This window comes from Melospiza melodia, chromosome Z, assembly GCF_035770615.1.
Source record: "Melospiza melodia melodia isolate bMelMel2 chromosome Z, bMelMel2.pri, whole genome shotgun sequence".
Lineage (NCBI taxonomy): Eukaryota > Metazoa > Chordata > Aves > Passeriformes > Passerellidae > Melospiza > Melospiza melodia.
The window spans coordinates 28,793,525-28,814,862 of record NC_086226.1 but is presented as its reverse complement, the minus strand read 5'-3'; the positions used below and the strand labels follow the sequence as shown (position 1 = coordinate 28,814,862).

General features: G+C 44.6%; 1 protein-coding gene and 1 pseudogene across 1 annotated transcript in view; one reads left to right on the top strand and one right to left on the bottom strand.

Annotated features, from left to right (window-relative positions):
- The first annotated feature begins 2,157 nt into the window (after positions 1-2,157).
- LOC134432520 (E3 ubiquitin-protein ligase BRE1A-like) lies at positions 2,158-11,551 on the top strand (annotated as a pseudogene).
- A 2,862-nt stretch (positions 11,552-14,413) lies between these two features.
- Positions 14,414-21,338, bottom strand: part of GRIN3A (glutamate ionotropic receptor NMDA type subunit 3A) — a 67,658-nt gene continuing 60,733 nt past the window's right edge. The window contains exons 7-9 of the mRNA XM_063179811.1: positions 20,001-20,165; positions 19,170-19,243; positions 14,414-15,842 (exon numbers count right to left, since the gene is read on the bottom strand). Of these exons, the coding sequence (XP_063035881.1) occupies positions 15,506-15,842; positions 19,170-19,243; positions 20,001-20,165 (576 nt within the window). The 3' untranslated portion in view covers positions 14,414-15,505. The remainder of the gene's footprint in view (positions 15,843-19,169; positions 19,244-20,000; positions 20,166-21,338) is intronic.

Genomic DNA, 21,338 nt, shown 5'->3' with positions numbered 1-21,338 from the left:
GGGTCAAAGCTCCTGGCATCCACTGTTTACTGTCTTTTATTAATAAGTTCTCCCCTGTTTCTTGTGCCCTACTACCTTTAATTATCTCCAACTCCTCTGGTGGAAAAGACAGCACCAGCACCACCACTTCCCCCCTCCCCCTCAGGCAGTAGCTCAGTCACAGGGGGCAAAGGGGGGATCCCAGAGACCTTTGGCAGAAGCACTGCTTTCTGAACATCTCCATTGAACAGTTGATTACCTGTTGTCTCTTCTGAATCCCCTGCCTGATGTCCCTTAACTGCTCTTATTTCTACCTCTTTAGGCAAATTCACTACCTTCAACAAGTGAGTAATTGAGCTCTGGGGAGGGAAGGCGGGAACGTTTTTCCCTTCAAGTTAACAATCCTTACTCCTCCCAGCTTTCCAAATGCATGTAAAACCCACAAGCATGCTTGGAATCTGTAAATATTCTACTACCAAACTAACTTGAGTTTAGAATTCCAGCTAAAGTCAGGGCTGCTGCTAAGAGAAAGAAAATGGTTCCATGACAGTTATCTTTTTAAATTTGAGGTGTAATTTAATGTTTCTGTTAAAAGAAACCTCACAGGATCCACATATGTGCTGTTTCAATAACTCACTTAGAAATAATCTTTATACTGTACAACATGCTGTATACTATACTGTATACCATACTATACGCTAAAGGGGACTGCCAAGCTGAAATGCTTGTGAAATGCTGCAGTTTGGCAAAGTAGCATCTTCAAAAGGTTAGCGGCCTTGTTGCTTTCAGCAGAACTGCTCAATTAAAGCAGATAAGAACCGGAAGGTTCAGTTCCCAACCCCTGGTTTGACTGTAAATGGCATTATAGGCTTAAATGGAACAGGTCGGGTTTTACTGGTATGGTCTGCACTTCATTCACTTCTGGTTTCATTCAGTCTGGCGCAGCCTCAGTGGCTGCGGGAGAAGAATGCAGCTCATGTCTAGTGAAGATCTGATTGGTTCCATTATTCATCTCCAGCTGCTCGTTCACTTTGCAAAGTCTTTAAGGAGATTCTTGTAGCTTTGCTCAATAATATTTTAGAGAGCTACAGGAAATACTGTTCAAACAGGAGAAAAGCCTGTTTTAATGTTGAGGGTGATCAAGCACTAGAGAGGCTGCCCAGAGCCATGGCTGAGTTTCTGTGCCTGGAGATGCTCAGGCTGCCTAGACAGGATCCTTGGCAACCTGCTTTGGCTGAGCCTGCTTCAGGCAGGAGCACAGGGCAGGTGATGTCCAGTCCTCCCTCACAGCCCCAGCTGTTCTGTTAGTCCAGAGCTTTTCAGACTGCTTTGAGTTAGGAATAGGTTCTCATCAAACATGTTTGCATCTCTCCTGGTACATAGCAAAACTCTTGGAATGGATCTTTACAAGCCTTGAGTCTGAGCTGCTTTTCAGTTCTATAGGATTTGTGAGCTCTCTGTGTACAGGGCTTATTTATTTCCAGGGTGTTGCTGCCCTCAGCCTTGACTGGCTTTGTGTGTAGATTCAATAGGAACAGTTTGGTTGTTGTGCAGTGAACTGGTGCACATACACACCGTCTCAGTTGTTTGCTAAAGTCTAACCTGTTTTTTTTTTGTTAATACAGAAAAGCAGAGATGAACGATTTCACCTGGAAGATGAAGATTTTTTTTGTGAAGAGGGTGATAAGGTGCGGTGCTTCCATTTTAATGTTACAGAGCAGTGGACATTTTTCCCATGAACTTTCCACTTGCAGTGCAGATCCTGCTGGTGTCCTTTACGGCTTAGTGTTGGACCAGAATGTGTGAGCACAGGCTGGCACAAACTCCCAGTTAGACCACAAGGAGTAGATTTGTTTCTGTTACCTTGCTCCTTGTGGGATCCCTGAAGCAAGAGCCTGGGCAGAGGTGCAGGATTAGACATGTGAGCACTCTTAAAGTCAGCCAGAGGATCACAGGCTTGTCAAGGGTTATTCCAGCTGCAAAATCACTTCAGTGATTTACAGTCCTCCTTACCTGTCTTCCATTTTTAATACATTCCTCCCAACAAATATTTTTCAAAATCTTTTTGGTTCCATGATCTTCTCTGTTTTGGGCATTTTGTTACCATGATGCCTCAGTATGTTAAATACCCCAAATGAAATTGACCACATGGATGTGTATTTGGTGTTTTTTTGATAGTATTCTTTAATGTTCAGGAAGAACTTGGAGAAGGTGGGAATCTCTACACTTCAGCCACCATGTCTGGAATTGGCAATAAAAGGACGGCTGGAGAGCCTGGCCCTTCTGCACCTCCGGAAAAGAAGTCAGGGATTGAAAATTTGGGCACCATTTTTGGGCACTGTGGAGACCATTAAACTTGGTGGTGTTTCTTCAACAGTATGTCTTCCTTGCATATCCCTACTCCACCTTTTGGTTTGTTTTCATCTGGAGGCAGAAATGTCTCTGGGGTCATGGTGAGCCCTTCTGTGACCTGGCCTGTGTGCCTGTGCCCAGGAGGAACTGGACATCTGGACGCTGCAGACCAAGAACCGGAAGCTGGCAGAGATGCTTGACCAGCACCAGGCAATGGAAGATGAGCTGTGGGAGCACATGGAGAAGCTGGAGTGTCAGCAGGCCACTGACGATGCCTCTCTAGTGATCTTCAACTGCTACTGGAATCAGGTTGGGAACAGCTTTTGTTACTTCATATACAGTTTTCTTGTCTCCCCTGTACCACTGCACTCCTACTGTTCACATCCATTCATTACCTTGTCTTGCCTTGCCTGTCCCATCATTCAGTTTGATGAAAATATCCGCATCATCCTTAAATGCTTCGACCTGGACAAAGGTCTCGGAGACCTTTTGTTTGAAAGAAAAGGACTGGTGGTGCCAGAGCCTGATCCAGACTCTGACAGTAATCAGGAGTGTAAAGATGAGAGGGAATGAGGTGAGGTACCTATCTGGGGACAATGGGAAAGGTGGATTTCAGCTGAGGACAACGCTGATTTCCACTTCTAAGTGCTGACAGACTTTTTTTTTTTTTTTTTGTGACTGTAAAGAGCAGTGATATGCTACCTTCTAGAACACACTTTTTTTCACCTCTTTATGTTCTCAGGGGATGATTGAAGCTGGCATTCTCCATCCTGGCTACTCTGACCAGCAATACCAGTGAGGAGATAAAATCTCAGCTGCAGGAGCGTGTGGAGTCCTCCCGAAGTGCTGTTGCCCTTTTGTGACAATGTATGACAAGCTGCAGGAGAAGGTGGATGTGCTGTCTCACAAGCTGAATAGTGGAGGTATGACAAAGGTGGCAGGTATTCAAGAATGCTTATCTGTCCCCACCTTAGACCTGATCCTGCATTGTAGACATTAAGGTCTAGTCCTTCTCATGTGCATTTATTTTCTAAAATGAATTTGTTTGCCTTTCCAAACTCTTGTTATCAAAACCTCTTCCAAAGGACAATATGCTGGAAGTGCATCGTATCTACCTCTGTATTTGAGTGCTGAGGGCTCTGCTCAGTGTGTTGGGCTAAGAAGCAGCTCGTTTCTGCCAGTACTCTGTTCATGTGCCTGAGAAGTCAGAGAGCACAGGAGTCAGTGGCTGAACCTCCTCAGCCACCTGTTCTCAGCCACCACATAAAAGGTTTCGCGCTTACAGGTAAAGAAGTGAAATCAGCATTGTGGTCTGATGGTGGACTCCTTCTCCTTTGCAGCTTAGTAGAAGGTGTAGCAATAACAACCTGCTCAGTTTCCACTGAGTCCTGAGCAAAATTGTACCCATCTAATGGTGGGGTGTGCTTAGTGTTGCTGTCAGTTTTGAACATAGCAGAGTTCTCCAGAGAATACCAAATGACCATCTTCTAAAAATTAAAGTAGCAGATTCACTTTAGATTCAGATGACTTGAAAAAACATCATTAGCTTAAGGTTAGATTTTTAATCTTTTGAAAGAAACCTTGGGTGAAATATCAGCTCATGCTTCTGTGTGCTCTGACCAAGTCTGGTATTGGTGCAGGAGAGTCTTGCTGTCCTTGACTGGCAGTCATAAACTGTAGTAGCTTTGACACTGGTGCCATGTGAGCCTGTTCTCAGGTGCTCTAGTTTCACCCGTCACCCTGGTGCTGTGATTGTCACATGGTGTCATGGTGTGTTGGCCTGGTGTGTCACCCTGGGCCACCTGTTGCAGCAGATTTATGAATTTGGGCAGCATTTGGATGTCCCTGGTTCCAAGGACATGCTCTGGGCTGCTGGCACAGACACAGCTGAACTGATCTCTGGTGTGAGGGGATGGTCCCCAGGTCAGAAATGGGCAGCACTGTTAAACTGCAGAGCCTTTTGCTTATGGAGTGCAGGTCAAAGCTACCTGTGGATGGAGATCAGGCCCTCAGGAACCACCCGTGGCAAAGGTAAATTAAACTGAACTTAGATCCAGATATCTCCTTTTCTGTTTTCTTATTTCTCTCTATGCTCTTCAGGAATTAAAATCAGTGTTCATTGATTTCTGTTAATTTCCTTTTCTTTGTGCATCTTTCAGATATTTCACTGATGGAAGAAGCAGTAGTGGAGCTGAATACCTACCTGTCACATGACAATGGATGGCTGCAGGACCTGGTTGCTGTTCTTCAGCAGAAGCATAGAGTCATGTCTCAGGAGGTATAAAAAGGAGAGAGAAAGGAATCTGCTTTGAGGGCCTGTTTAGCATAATTTATGGTTCCCATAGATTGGAAAGCAACTCATTTCCTTGGAGAAGCACAGGAGGAGCGTGGTTTGAAAGTTGTGAAAAAGGATTGTGGAGATCTGTACATAAATTTTCTGTATAAATCAGATGGATTTGCTTGTTACATGACTAACGGAAAGGATATAAGCAAGTCAGTGAACTGAATGGATTTAACTTTTAAAGAAAAGGAGAGCAGAGAAATTGGGGGCATATGATGCTGAGTTGGCTGTGTAGACACCTGGAACTGTTGAGGTGACATCCCTGTCATTCTCAGTTCCTTGGTTTATCTGTGTTTTTTGATAGTGTAATGATATCAATTACAAGATGTTCCCAGTTGTTAAAGGATTCACATTAGTAGCAGCATTTGTTTGAGAGATTTCAGTTCATTTAAAGTTTGTGTTTATGGTGGTCTTGCTCAGCATTAGACCTCTGAGCACTTAGATGCTCTGTTGAGTAGATGGACATAGGGATTGAAAGATTAAAATCAAAAAAAGCCTTTGAATCAGCTGAGGTGGCTGCCTCTGTATTCTGCCAGATATTACCAGCTTCCTGCTCTTTCTCTATTTTCAGTTTTGTCTTATTTTTGTTGCTGTCTTGGGATTTGGCCAGTATTAAATTCAGGACAGTTCATGGAATAGTCTGTCACCACAGCAAAGATGAAAAGCACATGATGAATAAGAGAAAAATGACTCCTGAGCAGTGTCAGGAAAAGTTGGCCCAATGCAATGTTCTGGCTGAAGCACTCCTTTGGTTGCAGTTCTCCAAGCTGCAGGAGAGGGTGGAGACAGCAGAATCCCAGGTGTCTGTCCTGGAGACCATGATTGTTGACCTTCAGTGGGACATTGACAAGATCCACAAGAGAGAGCAGAGGCTCAGCCGCCACCTGGCCACCTGGCAACATCCTGGAATAAGCGCGCTGGCCAGGAGACCTGGGAAGTGGGAAGGATGTTGGATGGTGTCCTAGATTGCCAAGCAAATTGTATTCTATTTGCCATCTCTATGGCAGTTGTTTTCTGTTAAGTGGGTAGTTTTCCTTATCTCTTCCACCACCTCTTCTTTCCCTGAGGAGGCATCTGCTGATAACAGGCTACTGAATGTCACTGCATGACTGATAAGAACTATAGCATCCCAGTGTGAGATGCTCCACCCAGAGGGAAGAGCCAGGCATTCCTACCTGAGATTCTGGAACACCAGCACAGCTTCTCCACTGGATTTTCCCAGAGGAACAGCTGCCTCTTCCACTGGATCTTCAGAGGAAGACTACACTCTTTTCCACAGGATCGCTGCTCCAGCAGAACCACACCTGACACTCCAGGAGGACTGCAGCCACAATTCCAATTGTGGACTGCTACCAGCACCCTGATGTGTCAGGTTACGTTCTGACTCTGTCAGTGTTGTTTTAGTTTACTTCATTGTTCATTTTATTTTTTTATTTTCTTCCCTAGTAAAGAACTATTATTCCTGCTCTCATATTTTTTTTTGCCTGAGAGCCCCTTAATTTAAAATTTATAGCAATTTGGAGGGAGGAGGTTTACATTTTCCATTTCTGGGGAGGCTCCTGCCTTCCTTAGCAGACACCTGTCTTTTGAAACCAAGACAGATGGGTGTGTGACATTCTCTCTGGGACTTTGCTGGGAGAGTGAGAACCTGCAGTGTTCTTTCTTGCCAGTATTTCTGCTGCATCACTCTTGTCAGTATTTCACTGGGTCTTGAAGGAATCCCTTACATGTTTTGCAGGTAAATTCCAAAGGCCACAAGGTGTATGGAGCAGCTGGGAGCAGCCTCTGTGGGGGAATAATCACAATTCATGGCTCAAGGTAAGAAGGCCAGGGGCTTGGCTGTGGGCAAGGGGAAGAATACAGTCAAGAAGAACAAGGGCCACTTTGAACAGAATTTGATACTTAGTTTAAATAATTTTTAGATCCTGTGCCACAAAGCTGGGTGACTCTGGGCAAGCCATTTTGTCTGTGTATGACAAAATGACTGAAGAAGCACCTGGTGGAATTAGACTCTGTCTCACTTGGTCAAGTTACCTGACTGCTCAGTCTGTAACTACTGTTACTGCATGAACAGATAGTTCATTAGCACTCTTGGGAGACATATTAACAGTAGTATTTGCAAGGAGTTTATCCCAACAGTTTGAGGAGATGAATGCAGAGCTGGAAGAGAGAGCTGGGAATCACCTTAATGAATTGGAGGAACTATATCAGGGCCTCGAGGAAGTAACAAGACAGAATGAAAAGCTCAAGGTAAGACATCTGTACATGTGTGAGGACGAAGGTGTTCTGTGGGATGGGCTGCCCTCAGCTTTGCGGTGCTGTGTGTGCAGAAAACCTCATTGCAGTGTCTGTTCTGAGCCTGCTCTTTAGCTGTGGTACGCTTTGCTCCAGGTACAGTTGAGCTGGTCTGTGCCTCCACTTGCAGCTCAGTGCGTTGGTGACACCGCGTGGCCACCGTTGGAAATTGTAATGGTTTCCTGCCCGTGTCCCGTTCTGATCTTTGAGTCCATTTTAACCATATCTGATTAAAACTGTTTTCACCTCTGCTGGTGATCCCTCCTCCACCTTCCCCATGCCCTGTACAAGTGGAAACCAGAGAACAGAAACAATAAGGGAATTTGTGTGGGGAGAGAGGCTCTTGAAAGAGTCAAAGAATTTCTGTCTTTCCCACTGTGTGGGAAAGGAAACATAGGAAACAGCCTGTGAGTTTGTGATGTTTTAAAGGTGGTAGCACAAGAAGCTGTGGTTCTGTGATAGATGAGTATATGGTGGGGGAATAATCCAAATTTCATCTTAGTGCCAATTATAGGAAATGCCTGTCTCGATAACCTAAATCTGATGCTGGGAGCTGTCTTGAGGCACCTCTGAATTCTGTTTTTCCATATGAGTCTGTTTAGAGATAAGTGGTCTTTAGTTTATAACTTTTTTTTTCCTTCTAATTACTTTTAAGCTGAATGCATGTATATTTGTGTCTGTTTCTCTGCTGCTAGTCACAATCATTTGCTAACTGTCTTTATAAGGAGGATTCGGATTCTGTACTTCTTTTTTTTTACATTTCCTTTCAGTCATTATGTCTTACTGGTAGAAGGCTATCATAATGCCTACTTGCATGTGCACTTTCTCTATTCTCTCACTTTTCTATGTGTCCATCTTTGTTGATGAGGTGATTATTGTTTATGGCAAGTCCAAGGCTGTCAATGAGCAAGAAGGCATGGAGTTGTGCTGTGCCTAAAAATGACCACGACCTCCCCCACACTGCCCTTTAGGGGCTACAGTGCACTAGAACATCTGGGTTGATTCTTTGTTACTGTTAAATACTTGTTCTGGCAGGTCTCTTCATCTCAAAAACCAAAGCTCTTCACCTGTTTTATTGGGAGGCCATGGTTGGGTGTAAAACTGGCTTGACTTCTTTTCAGACGAAAGTGTTGCTCTGTTATGTGGCAGAATGATAACAGTCGTATTTTGTTCTTTGTCATTTAGCTTGTTCTCCATCTCCATGAAAGTCCTCAAGAACGTTGGCAGAAGTGTGGTTTGTTGCAGAGGTGTTTCTGTTTTTGCAGGCCCCATTAATCGGGAGATGCGTCACCTCATCAACAGCCTCCAGAATCACAACCACAGCTAAAGGGAGAGGTGCTGAGATACAAGCGCAAACTGAGAGAGGCCCAGTCTGACCTGAGCAAGGTAACAAGAAGGAAATGCCAGAAAAGAGGGGAAAGGCTTATGAGAAGGGGGAATGCTGTCACCCTTGCCAGGAATACCAACCTTTCTGATACGCTGTGCAGGATGCAGTGAAATTTTCTGTGGAACTCTGCACTCTGCTGCTTCCTTTGACCAAACAAATGCTCTTCCTTTGTAGCTGTGTAGTGCTCCATGAAAAGGGGGCGTGGAAGCATGGATTTGGGAAGACAAGGGAGAAGGGGATGAGGAAGACTCCTGGCTAAGAACTTTAATATTTGTTTTCTTGGTCATCTCTCTTGCTGTTCCATGCCAGATCCGCTCTTGCAGTGGCAGTGCTCTCCTCCAGTCCCAGTGCAGCACTGAAGGCACAAAGGAGGAACCTGCAGAGATCAAGCAGGAGCCTGATGATCCTTCTGCCCAACTGACTGTTCCCAGGGCTGCTTCTGGAGATGTTAATGAGATGAAGGCCAGGCGAGATGAAGAGGAATGGGAGCAGGAGAGATGCGAAAGGGAGAGGGAGCAAGAGAAGGAAAACGAGAAGGAGAAAGAGAGAGAACGAGAAAAAAGAGAAAGAGAAGGAAAAGGAGTGTGAGCGGGAAAAGCAGAAGCAGAAGGAATGAAAGAAGGAGAGAGAGTCCAAAGAGAAAGAGAAAGGGAAGCATGAAGATAGAAGAAAGAAGGAGGCTGAAGTGATCAAGCAGCTGAAGGCTGAGCTCAAGTAAGAGTTGCTGTTTCTCCCTTTCCTGTGTGAGCAGTGCCCAGTCCTGGGGTGTTCACGTGTTCTTGCTTTTACGGGATCAGCATCACTGGAATTTGGAACCAAGACAGTTTCTTGACATTCTCTGTGTCTGATTATGATGTGGTCAGTGCAGTAGCCTAAAGCATGAATTACCAAAGAAGATACTTCATGGTGTGGGTCAAGTAATGTTGATTTGTTGCTGTCATAACAATAGCATAGAAGTTCACAGCAGCAGGTTATTAATAGAGGACACAGCTGTGTTCCCACTCCTATATGGTTCCCAAAGCAGAGGTGGATAGTTTGTAGCTTATTATTAGGGTACCTTTCTTCAGCCCACTTCTTGCATTTCAACCTATGTGCCTGAACATATTTTATTTCCAGCCTGTATTCAGCTGCTGTTTTATGTTACCAGGATAAGATGACCCCAGGATGACTCCATATCCATGTGGGAGATGAGAGAATATTGCCAGGCTGTGGTGCTGGCTGTGTAACAGTGGCTTTGCTGCTGTGTTCTCACTGTGGTCTGTCTCCCTTTCTCCAGGAAGGCTCAGGAGAGTCAGAAGGAGATGAAACTCTTGCTAGATATATACTGCTCTGTCCCCAAAGAGCAGAGAAACAAAGTGCAGCTGATGGCAGCTGAGAAGGCAAAAGCTGAGGTATTCCTAATTTCTCTTCCTCTTTTCTTTTTAACGTGTTACTTAAACTTCTTTTCAGATACTCTGCAGCAGAACTGTGTTGTTTCTCTCCTCAGAACTGAGGATTGTTTGTTTTCTCGGCTTCGTCACTTAGAGATTGGAATGGTCTGGACATAAACGGGGACTAGTTGCTAGTGCAGGCACACACACACACCAATCTCTAGGTTCATAAGCACAGACCCATTTGCAGATTCCTTCAGTTCCAGCATGTCCCTCTCTTTGGGACCCCTGTGGTTCCAAGCCCCTCTTGCCTTGTTCACAAGCTGGTCTCACCTATAGGCAGCACTTCCTCTGTGCAGCACACACACATGGGGTAAAGAGTTAGATTACACGGCAATACCTAGTAAAAGGTACAAGAAGCTAGGACAGGACAGGCTGTGATGACTGTGGGCAAGGCTGAGCCAGACAACTGCGTACTGACTGCCCATATTTCCCATGAGACTGGCTCCTTTTATACCCTTCTCTGTCTAACCCAAATTTGTTCATCCTTGGTCTCCATTTCCCTGCACATTGCTTCTGGATTTGAGCAGCTCTTGATTGCCACAGCTGTTCCAGTTCAGGAGCCATTCCTGCTTTACAGTGTCATCAGTTACAAAGTCCCAGCTGATCTTCCTGGAGGTGGTTTCTGTTATTGTATTTGGATTCTTGTTATTGTAGAACAGAACTGCTCTACCTTGTCAAAGCTGAAGTGGCCAAAATGAGTTTAAGGAGCTTGGCAGCCTGTTAGTTGGAAGTGTCAAGCTGTCCACATGTAGAATTTTTGCCCTGGTGTATCTGACAGCTGTTCAGCTGCTGGGAATTGGGTGTTAGTTTCTGCCCAGCTCTGGGAACGACTGTGTCAAACCTGATTCTGCCAGACAAGTGACAGGTGACCATCCTTTCTTTGCACCTTCAAATTTAGAGTATCTGCTGTGGTGCAGACTTGTAGGGAATGCATTTTTCTGGTTGTTGGGATAATGTGGAAGTTATCCCAGGGAGGCTGGGACTAGAGGATCTTTAAGGTCCCTTCCAATCCAGGGGATGAAACTATGGGTGGCATGACTTAGCCAGCTGCATGTTCTCTTTGGTCCCTGAAGAAGCTGACAGGGAATGTGCTGCTCCTTCTCTTGGTCTCCTGTTTTTGTGCAGGAAGATATTTCTGGGTTGTGCAGGAAGCTGGAGACCACAAAGAAGCCTGACATGGTTCCCAACTGTGATGAGATCCTGATGGAGGAAATCAAGGATTGCAAGGTGAGTATGTGTCCCTCAGCTTCCCTTTTTACCTCAGTCAGAAGGTGTGCAGGCACACTTCCAGTATCTGACATCTCTCGTCTGTACTCTGGCACTGGAGAAACCACATTGTCCTTCTGAGGAATGGAAGGACCTTCATGTTGAGACATCTCTGAGCACAGAGGCTGGGCTGCAGCGCCCCTCAAAGCTGTGTGTCTGTGTGTGTGTGTGGGGTCTGTGTGTGTGTGTGTGTGTGTCTATGTGTGTGTGTGTGTGTGTGTGTCTGTTTGTGTGTGGGGGGGTCTGTGTGTGTGAGCTGTGTGTCTGTGTGTCTGCATGTGTCTCTGTGTGTATCTGTCTGTGTCTGTGTGTGTGTTGCAGGCCTGCCTGACGTGCCCGTGCTGCAGCACCCACAAGAAGGATGCGGTGCTCACCAAGTGCTTCCACGTTTTCTGCTTGGAGTACGTGCGGCCGCGCTACGGCCCCCGGCAGCGCAAGCGCCCCAAGTGCAGTGCGGCCTTCGGGGCCAGCGACTCCCACAGGATCTACATCGGCTGAGGCCTCCCTCCCTCCCAGCTTCTGCTGCCCGGGCTGCAGCGTCTCCTGGGAGCGCCCTTCAGGGTCTGGAAAGAAACACACTCTGGATCTTGCTTCCTTTCTTGGCCCTGTCCCTTGGTCTTGCCCTCGGTTTTTGTGTGTTCTTTGTGCCTGAGAGGAAATTTGCCATCCCTTGCTTCCACTCTGCTAATTAAATCCCATCAAGGGATGGCACTGCTCCTGGGAGGGAAGAGTTTCCCAATTACCAGGCCAGATAGAGGCCAAGGAAATTAATCTGTGCACTCAGTGGAACAACTCCTTAGGTACCTGTGATCTTCCTGAGCCAGGGCAAGAACCCCAGAGGGCTGGTGCACTACGAAACCCTAGCCCCAAACAAACGCATCGAAATATCCAGAAGAAGAGAAAGGAGAGATCTTGGAGACCCTTAGAAATAGCATTCCACTGACGAGTCCTGATTGATGTGCTCACCTTCCCCTAGGCTGAGGCATTGCTGTTATTGTCCTTCTCAGAAAAGGGCTTTCAGCGTCCCTTTACTGCAGCTTTACCACAAAGATTAACCTTGTTATGCACAAATTCTTATTAAAGCTGTTGTTTGGTTTATTTTCCTGGTACTCCTACCTTTGGTACTGTCTGTTCTCCCATCCTTCCTTTGTCCAGTTCTTGGAAACATTTCTCACAAGCTTTAAACTGCAGTAGAGATGTGATTTCTTCCTTCCTCTCCTTTCAAAATATGCTCAGCTAGAGCAACTTTTGTCCCTGTGGCTGTATCCCCAGTGGCTTATTCCTGACACAACAGGAGGACCAGGATGCTGCATTATTTCTGCAGTCATTTTGTTGTGGCTGCTGGGAATTTTGGCACAGATGTCGTGTGGCTTAGAGTGTCAGTGCTCCCTGTACTTGGAGGCTTCATTTGAAGTCTGCTCCTAAACTCAAAATGGGAAGTTGTTGATCTGTGACGTTTCTTCCTAGGGTGTAGTGTTTTCCCTGTAAGCCTAATTTGCATGGAAGGTGCACCTGTCAGAGGTTTGTCTCATGGGTGTCCCTTCCCTGAAGCAGGGACTCTCCTGCCTTCTTTCATCCCCTCCCTGCAGGACATACCAGATACAAAGTGAAAGGAGTTCATCACAGGCTCTTACACTATTCATTATCTTACTGAAAACATTCAGAATGTATGAGTAAAGCTTGTAAATGATGAGGGATCCTGAAAAGTGAAAAGGAACACGGCATCCTGTCTTTCCAAGGGGAACCTGGGCTGCTGGGAGTTCCTGCCATGGTATAAGAGCTGTTAGGAGCAATGAGAGTAGAACCCACTCCCCTTTCCTTGGAAGTTGCTCCTGGGATTACAGGTTCTGGCAGCAAGTTGGCTAAAGAATGGGGTGGTAATGCTGCCGGTAGATTTTGGGGTACAAATGCTTCTTCAACCAGGACCTGGCTCATGAGCAAACTGTCTGCATCTTCAAACAGCTTTGCTACAGCAGCAAGAGTTCCTTTTACAGCTGAGAACAGCACCCTGAACTGAACAGCCCCAGCAGAGCTGCCAAGCCCCTCTGTCCATCCCCAGTGTCTCTTGTACCACCTTCCTACTGAAATGAGCTTTGTGTGCACTCTGCCCAGGTTGGCATCCCTCTGCTCCTGGCAGGAAATGGATACTTCAGACAATCTGCATTAGTTTCACAGAGGAGTTTTGGAAACTCCTGTCCTCCCTTAGCAAGAAAAATGTGTTGGGTTTGTTCTAAAGTAATAGCTTATTTCAAGCTAATTTCTGAAATAACTGAGTTTTTCTCTGCTTTTAATTAAACCATTTCCATACATTCTGAGAAACAGAATATATGGAAATAATTAAAATGTTTCAGGACGAGTAAGTATTGGGGTAAAAAAGAAGCTCCTCAGACAACCACCAGAAATAACACTTGCTTAACAGTAGTTATTAGGTGGTTAACGTTTTTCCATTTATATTTTTGCTTTTAAATGAAGTCAGATTTGTTGAAGGATTTGGTGTTTAGAGCTCTGAAGCAAAACATTTTTGTTTAAGATATGATTAACATTTTCAGGTTTTTGTTTTTTGTTTTGTTTTGTTGTTTTTTTTTAATCTGTTTCTGGGCTCATGTGTGTAGAGATAAGGACATAAAAGCCTTGATAAAAATACTTACAAAATTGGACTGAAATACTTCTTTCCTAGTGTTTAATGAAAAGAACAATATTCATCTGTTCAAAAACCAGTGATGTTGTGAGGTACCCGGTGCTACACAACAAAAAAGCTCTTTCTAGAAATCTGATTATCTAAAGGGGAGAGGGAGGGGCAAGGGAAGGCAACAAAAGTAATCTGAGTGGTTAAGGATCCATCAAGTTTGTCAGGAATGTGGGGACATCCCAGATCTATTAGACCTACCGAGGTGCAGACCTGTGGATCCCACTTCTCTGTTTTATGTCCTAATTTCTCTTCCCCATGTTACTGCATTGGAAGGAGCAGACACACAAAAGCAGAGAACAAGCCCTGAGCAGGGAACAGACAATCACCTCTTGAGGCTAATTAGTCTGGGTCTCACTGTGATCAGCTTTTAGTGCTGTTGCAGAGGTTTTCATGTACAAGGGCTCTTCAAAGGTTAGAGATGCAGATAGGTAGAATAATGCCTTCCTCAATCTGCCTGCAGCCTTTGAACTCCACCTAACAAGAACACCCCAGGCAACCCCTACAGGTGACTGGAGATAGAGGGAGAGTAAAAATTACTTTGGTGATTTATCTGGGAGACCACAGTTAAGAGACATAATTATCAACTCTTTTTCTCTGTAATATGGGATGTGCTGGGAAGTGGAAGTGACTTTTAAAAATTGGTAGAAACCCTATTTAAAAAACACAATCAGTTGGGTTGATGCAGTGTTTATTCAGATGCTGAACAGCTTATCCTTCCTTCCCCTTATCACCCAGAAGGGAGAGAGCTCCATTCAGTACATTGCCTCTGAAACCACAATTCTCATTCTTCATTCACAGGATGGTTTTGGTGACTCCTTTTGGTTTTTACTGGACCTTGGTATCTGAATAAATCATGGTCCAGAGCCCCTTTAGTCACCTCATCTGTGAGAAAGGACCTTATTGTCATCTTAAGACAGAGAATATTAAGGGAGTAGTTTCACACTGGCAAATATTTCACTTGTTGAGGTAAATACTGATTTACAGTAGTGCCCCCTCTCCCTTCTCATCCTTGTCCTGTGCCACTGTGAATCCATCCCTTCACCTGTCAGTGCAGTGTTTGCACGGCTTCTCCCTGGGAGGGAGTGGAAGCCCAGCCTAGGCTCACAGACAGAAGTGGTGGTTTGGTTTTTGCCAAGTTATTTTAAGCTGGGTGAGTTCCCTCATCACAGCCTCAGAGCAGCCACACCTCCATTTGTGTGACAGAGCTGAGGGAATGGTGTGTGGTGGGTTTGCCGCCAGAAATTTGTCTTGTGAGCCTGTGCCAGGAGGGAAGGGACTGCCAACACAGAACAGCACCTGCCATAAAGAGGCATCCGTGAGGAGCCTTCACATGAACAGAGACTAGACCCACACAGAACACAACAAAAATGTACCAACAAAGGGACATACTGCCAATGAACAGTTTAAACCTTTTTTTGGTTTCTTTTTCTTTTTTTTCCCCCTTAATTAATGCACAGAAAGGGCTAAAAAAGTAAAACCTCGCTGTACTGTCAAATGGAGAAACGAGGAACTCTCATTGGGATGCTCCTTGTCTCTCCAGTCCCTTGGGAATGGCTGGTGTTTTCCAGGAGAATAAGAAACTTGCTGTGAAAGGAGAACTCAGGAGGGTGGCAGTGGCTGTGGGCTGCTGCAATTCTGCTCTCCTGAAGAGCTTATTGCCTGGTTTATTTTTGCACCCCTTTCTGGCATTACAAAAGTGTGTTACAAATTTTACAGAGGAAGGGGAGAAAGGAAGAAAAGGGGAAGGGCACAGATAAGCTGGCCTAGGGCTCTGCAGTTCTGTTTGTCCGTGCATACTCTTCCAGCTCTGATTTCCTGTCCATGGCAAGTTGCAGCTCCTGCTTGATGATTTCGATCTGCTTCTCCAGCTCTGTCAGCTCTTGCAGCACTGAGGTCCTCGCAGTGTTGAGGGACTCTGCTTTCCCGTTGGTGGTTAAGGAAGGCGGGGTCTCTCTCCTCCCCTGTGGCAGGGGGATGTCCTGGTGCTGATGGATTGTCACTTCGTTTTGCCCCTCATCAGTGCAGATGTATTTTTTTCGGTGGCAGTTGCCCAGGTTGGCTGTGTTCCACACTGCATGCTGGCTGTTCCCCACATGGGCCCTGAACAGAGAGAAGAGAGTTAACACCACATCAGGGCCTGCTCTTGTCTGTGTGCAGATCTCCACTGTGGGCCATCCTACTGGAAAAATATAAGGCTGCTGTTGCATGTTACATAGAAATATTATTCCTTTATCCCTGAAATTATGTTTTCTTGCAAAGCACAAATCATGAATTTAAATGACCAAATTTTTGTGATTTAACCATAGCAGAGGCTAGAACAGAATCCTGAATGTAATTTTTCCCAAAACTTTTTTTCAGTTATGAAATTACTCAGCTGCAGCTCAGGAAAATCTGAGTCCTTCAAAGCCTCTGAAAGCTTTTGTGGTTGCAATGTGCAAGTTTATTACAGTGTTAGTCCTTTGTGTGTTACTAGTCAGTTCTGACTTGGGCATTTGCTCTCATGGAGAAGGAAAGAGACTGCCCAGAGCTGCTGTGGAGAGGTGAAGGGAGAAGCTTTGTCCCTTAGTCTTGAAGTCTTGTTGGGGAGCTGCCTGTGCTCTGGGGGATGATGTTTAAACCAATGATGTTTATCCAAGCCTTGCAGGTTCATTCCTGAGCTTCCTGACAAATCATAGAGACTTAAAGGCTGTCAAATTGGAGCACAAATTTCAGTCTGGGAACTTTTTGAAATGCTTCAATTTTTTTTTCCTGCAGAAATACTTCCATAATATTTTGATTCTAGAGAGCTTTTTCCTAGTTTTTGGGGAATTCCTTTTGGTGCCCTCCCAGATCAGGCCAATTCCCAGGGCTCCTTCCCAAAGTGAGGTGTAGCCCATGGCCTCCACTCTCCAGCTGGAACAGAAGGAAGCACAGAGCTTGCTGTTGTGGGAGAGGGGCTTCTCTTTCCTGCCTGCTTTCCGTTTGGGACAGGTTGGTGTGTGCTCATTTGATGAAGGCAGGTTTAAACTCTGAACAGTTGTGTTTCAAACTGCTCCCTTCTCAAGCTCTTCTGTGGGTATCCTTGGACAAGAGGTCTCTTGGTGTGAGCTCTATGTGGCAGGTTAAGGAAGGAGATTGATATTTCAGGGTTGTGACTGCTGAAAGCAGTTGGTTTAAGGGATGGATATTTTTCTCATCTGACTGCAGTAAAGGAACTTGGAAAGTGAAAATTTTGTTCAAGGAGGTGGTGACTGGGGGTGTTTTCCAAGAGATGGGCTGGCAGAGAGAAGAGACTGGAGGGGAGGTGTCAGGCAGGAGCACCAACCCCTGCCTGGATCATGCTCCAGAGAGCTCAGGGAATCCCAGCAGGGATGTGTATGTAGAGTTGCTTATTTTTGTGCAGATCAGCTATATTCTCATATTTCAAAATAAAAGATGGGAAGACTCCAAGACTGGACAGTTGATCTTAACAAATGCCAGTCCACACTGTTAGCACTCCAGTTTCACCAAGTCAATAAAACCATTTAAAATTTGGTACCGATGCTGAGCAGCTTTTGTAGTTTTGGTGACCTTAAGAAACCCAACAGATTTTCCTCCAGGAGAATACCTGCGGTAGCATGATGCCAATTTTTTCCACCTCTTTTCTGTATATTTGGTGCTTTTAAGAGTTCTTCAGGGCCCAGCAGGAATGAAAGCACGTGTGATAATGTCAGTGATTTGAGAGCTCTGTGTTGTGCTGATGGCTCAGGTTTTAGCTTTCATATTTTTCAGATTCTATTCTGCTTTATTGTGTAGTGTTGGGCCTCATATTAGGGGATTGTAAGCTCTCTTCACAGAATAGGTAGACAAAACAATTCTTTCTCTAGCTGGGGACCAAAGACAGCCAATCCAGATCTCCTGCCCCCAAGCATGAACACTGCTGGACTGAAGAGAGAAAACAAGAAGGATGGGACTTCATGGGCTAAAGCTGTAATTGGACAATTAGCTCCAATATGCTAACGGACCAAAACTTATAAAAGTATGAGTCCCCATGACCTGTCGTCCATTTTTCTGGCCATTTTGGGTTGTGCTGCCCAAGGTGGATCTATTTGAGGTCTCTTAATAAATACCTACTTTATTCTTTAGCTCTGTCTAGTCTCTGATCTAGGTCAGCTTTCACAAGGCATCAGTGCCTTGCCACATGAGTGTTCATGACAATCTGGACATCCCACTCGTGGCTCTAAATTCATCCCAGTTCTGTGCAAACAGCAGCCCCGAGATGCTGAGAAGAGCAAGCACAGTGGGTGGGTGTACATGCACACACCTGAGGGATGACTGCTGTGTGGGCAGAAGGTTTTGGACCGCTGTACATCTTCACTCTCTCAAGTTGGAAGATTATTTGCATGGATCTTTTTCTAAGCCATTGCCTGGGGGGCTTATGCACCATCTCCTCCTGTTCCACCAAATAAGGAGGGTGCAGCAGAAGGAAACATTTTGCAGCACTCATGGCCTCTCTTGCTGCTCACAGATCAAAAGCCAGGAGTGGATGTGTGAAAGCTGCTTCCATACATGGTGTTCTTTGATAAGATTAAGGAATGAACAAAGGAGATCAATTGCAGACATTTTTAGACACTTGTGTGTATAAAGGCAGGTTAGGAGCTTAGAGATGCTTACTCATTTATATTTGCTGCCTTTAGCAGAGGATTATTAAAGAAACACAACATACATTGACCTCTGTAGGTTTCAGTCAGGCCAAACATCCAGTAACATTCTGAAAGACCTTTTGTATTCTATACTCTGTGCCTGAACTTCTCTGTAGAAAAGCAGTTCTGCTGTCTGTGTCCTTACAAAGTGCACCAGTAGGGTTGAGTTGCTGAGCACATGCACAGTTCCATGCAATGCCTTGTGTTCCTGGAAGCTGTACATCCCATTGTCTCCTCTGCAGAAGACACAAGCTATGAAAACAAGGCCAAGCTGTTACCTACGTTTTTCTCCAACAACACTTGTTGGATGCAATAATTTTCAAAGGACTGCATTTGCCTCTCCTCAGCTTTCTTATTTAAAGAAGAGAGCTGAAGGAGTTTCAGGCATGTGAATGCCTGATCTCTCTTTGCCTCTAAAGGCTCTGCCTCTCAGAGCCCCAGTTACCTGCCGGTGCTTTGGCATGGGAGTCATTCATTCCCTAAACTCCATTCCCTAAACACAAGTGGACTTCAACTGCAAAGCATCTCTTTGCAGTGGGAGTTTTTTTTATTAGCTGCATTTAAAATCATGAAAGAACAAGATTTCTAGATTTAATACTATAAAAAATAATTAATTTCTGCCTTCTTCATTTGTCACTTCTATCTTGTTTCCTTTTTTTTTTTTTTTGCTATTACCTTTGGGGCATAACTGTATATCCAAACAGAAGGCATTTAATTTCAAAGTAATTTTTATAGTTTGTGTTTTAAGGCATGGATAGCTTCCTACCTCTTTTCTACTCGTTTTTTCTTAGGCTGATGTTTTTCCTCAATAAATGAACTGTTTAGAGCACGATGTAATCTCTAGAGGAAAAAGAGGAACATAAATTAGTAGAAGTAAGATTAAAAATGGCTCCACAAATAGGTAAACAATTTGGGCTTTGTATGATGGACCTGAGCATAAATTATTTAGCACATTGAAGGATGCAAGCAATTGTCTGTGCTTTGTCATTACAACAGATTTATTTTCCTGTACTTTCCCAAAGAAAGGCAAGCTGAAAAGTTGATTAATAGTTTGGGAACAATCCTTTGTGCTAAATTAGTTTTAAAAGATTTCTTCCTCTGTGCTGCTTTAAAGCAATGGAAGTTCTTCCCTTTTCTGCCTTTTGTTGTAAAGTAACTTCTTCCTTTAGAGCAAACACCCAGAGCAATTCTGTCCCATTAGTTTCTCTAGAATAATGAGGGAGGTTAACCAGCATTTCCTGCATGCCTCACAGGTTTGGGAACCTGTAACAGTGAGGTGGAATGTTCTGGTTTGCCAGTTCAGGATAACAACACTGTTGCTTCCATCATCCAAAAGAGCTGAGCTGTGAGGCTACAAGCGCAAATGGAGGTGTCCCTCCATAAGCTTTGCAACGGAATATTTAAATAATATTTAAATTTCCTCTGTGTTTCCCATTCCATCCTTAGGTCAGCCTCTTCAAACTCCAGAAGCTGCTGACACCATTCAAATTCCAACTGTCAGTGCTCTTACAACATTTCATAACTAGTTCTTGTTCAGGCTTTCTTGGTCAGCCACACAACTTCCACAGGGTCCCTTCAGAACGCCTGAAGAACATACCTGACTGGTATGGAGCCAGTACTTCATCTTGGATTTTTTCTTGATTCGTGGCAGGACCAGTCTGTACACGATGTGCTCCCCAATGGTGGTGAGAATGGACAAACCAAAGCCAACGCACAACATCACGAAGAGCCCTGAGAAATGCTTTATCCCCATCTGCAGTGTCTGTGAATAAAATCAAAAGGAAAAGTTAAGGCAGGAGGTTGTTAGTGTGCTGGAGCAGATGCTTTGTTTTCTCATGTGGGTGCTCTGAATACAGAGTGGTGAAATAATGCAGAATAGTATGGATAGAGTTCACAGCAAAGCCTTTCTGTGCTGCTTGGTGTTCAGCCAGAGCAAAGGCTCTGTCATGGGAAGAGAATCAGCCAAACACCAGGGAAACTGAGCCATTCCCCTAATGAGGTGGAGTGTTAAATGTACAAGAATACGGTGTTTGCAGTGTCTTTGCATTTGTAAAAGCAAGTACTGCTTGATAGAATGTAGTCAATGAGCTGTAAAGCAAGTCCTTCATCAGCAGTGAGCTACTGCTCTATAAGTGTTCATATTTTCAGGGAATTGATTGTGAACTTTCCCTTTTTGTGCTTTGCCCTTGATGGAGGGTCATGGAGAAAATATGAAGTAAGTAGCACAAACATGGCACCTCTCCACTCCCTACATTAACAGGACTGAAACTGTGTTAGGAACTCTGACTACAGCTATGGAAAACAGGAACACATACACCTTTTTCTGTCAACCCACCCTTTTCATGTGGGATAGAAAGCCTTTAATAATTTGTCTTATTTGCATTAATCATGTTTGAATACCAAGAAACTGTGTAGAGCAGAAATCTGTACCACAGATACCTGTACTGCAATGTGTGGGTGAGGTATGCATGTCGTACCTCTGTTCTCAGGCCTCCATAACTAAGTTTATAAATAACTAAAATCCCTTGCAAAAAATTACTGCTCACAGATTATTATGGAAATATTTCCAGGAACACAAAGTCCAGTTGTGCCTTTCTATTAAACAATGTTACTCACCAAGTAAATGAATGAAAAAAAAAAAAAAAAAAAAAAGAGGAGCAGAGTTTGGGAAGGGTTGTGTGTCATCTGTGATGCTGCTACCCTGGACCTGTTGTGTTCCTTGTGTTCATTTGCTCCATGGGTGGGGGTGGGGATTGTGCTTTATTATGAGTATTTCCATAAGTTGGAAAAAGAAACTGGAATTAGTGAGAAGATGCATCACAGAATATTTGTGAAGTCTTGTTCTAAGGTCATTTTAAGCCACAGAGTTCGTAACTGATGAGTCCACTGAAGCTGAGGGCTCGGAAGTCCCTCTGTGTACTTTGCTTGGGTGACT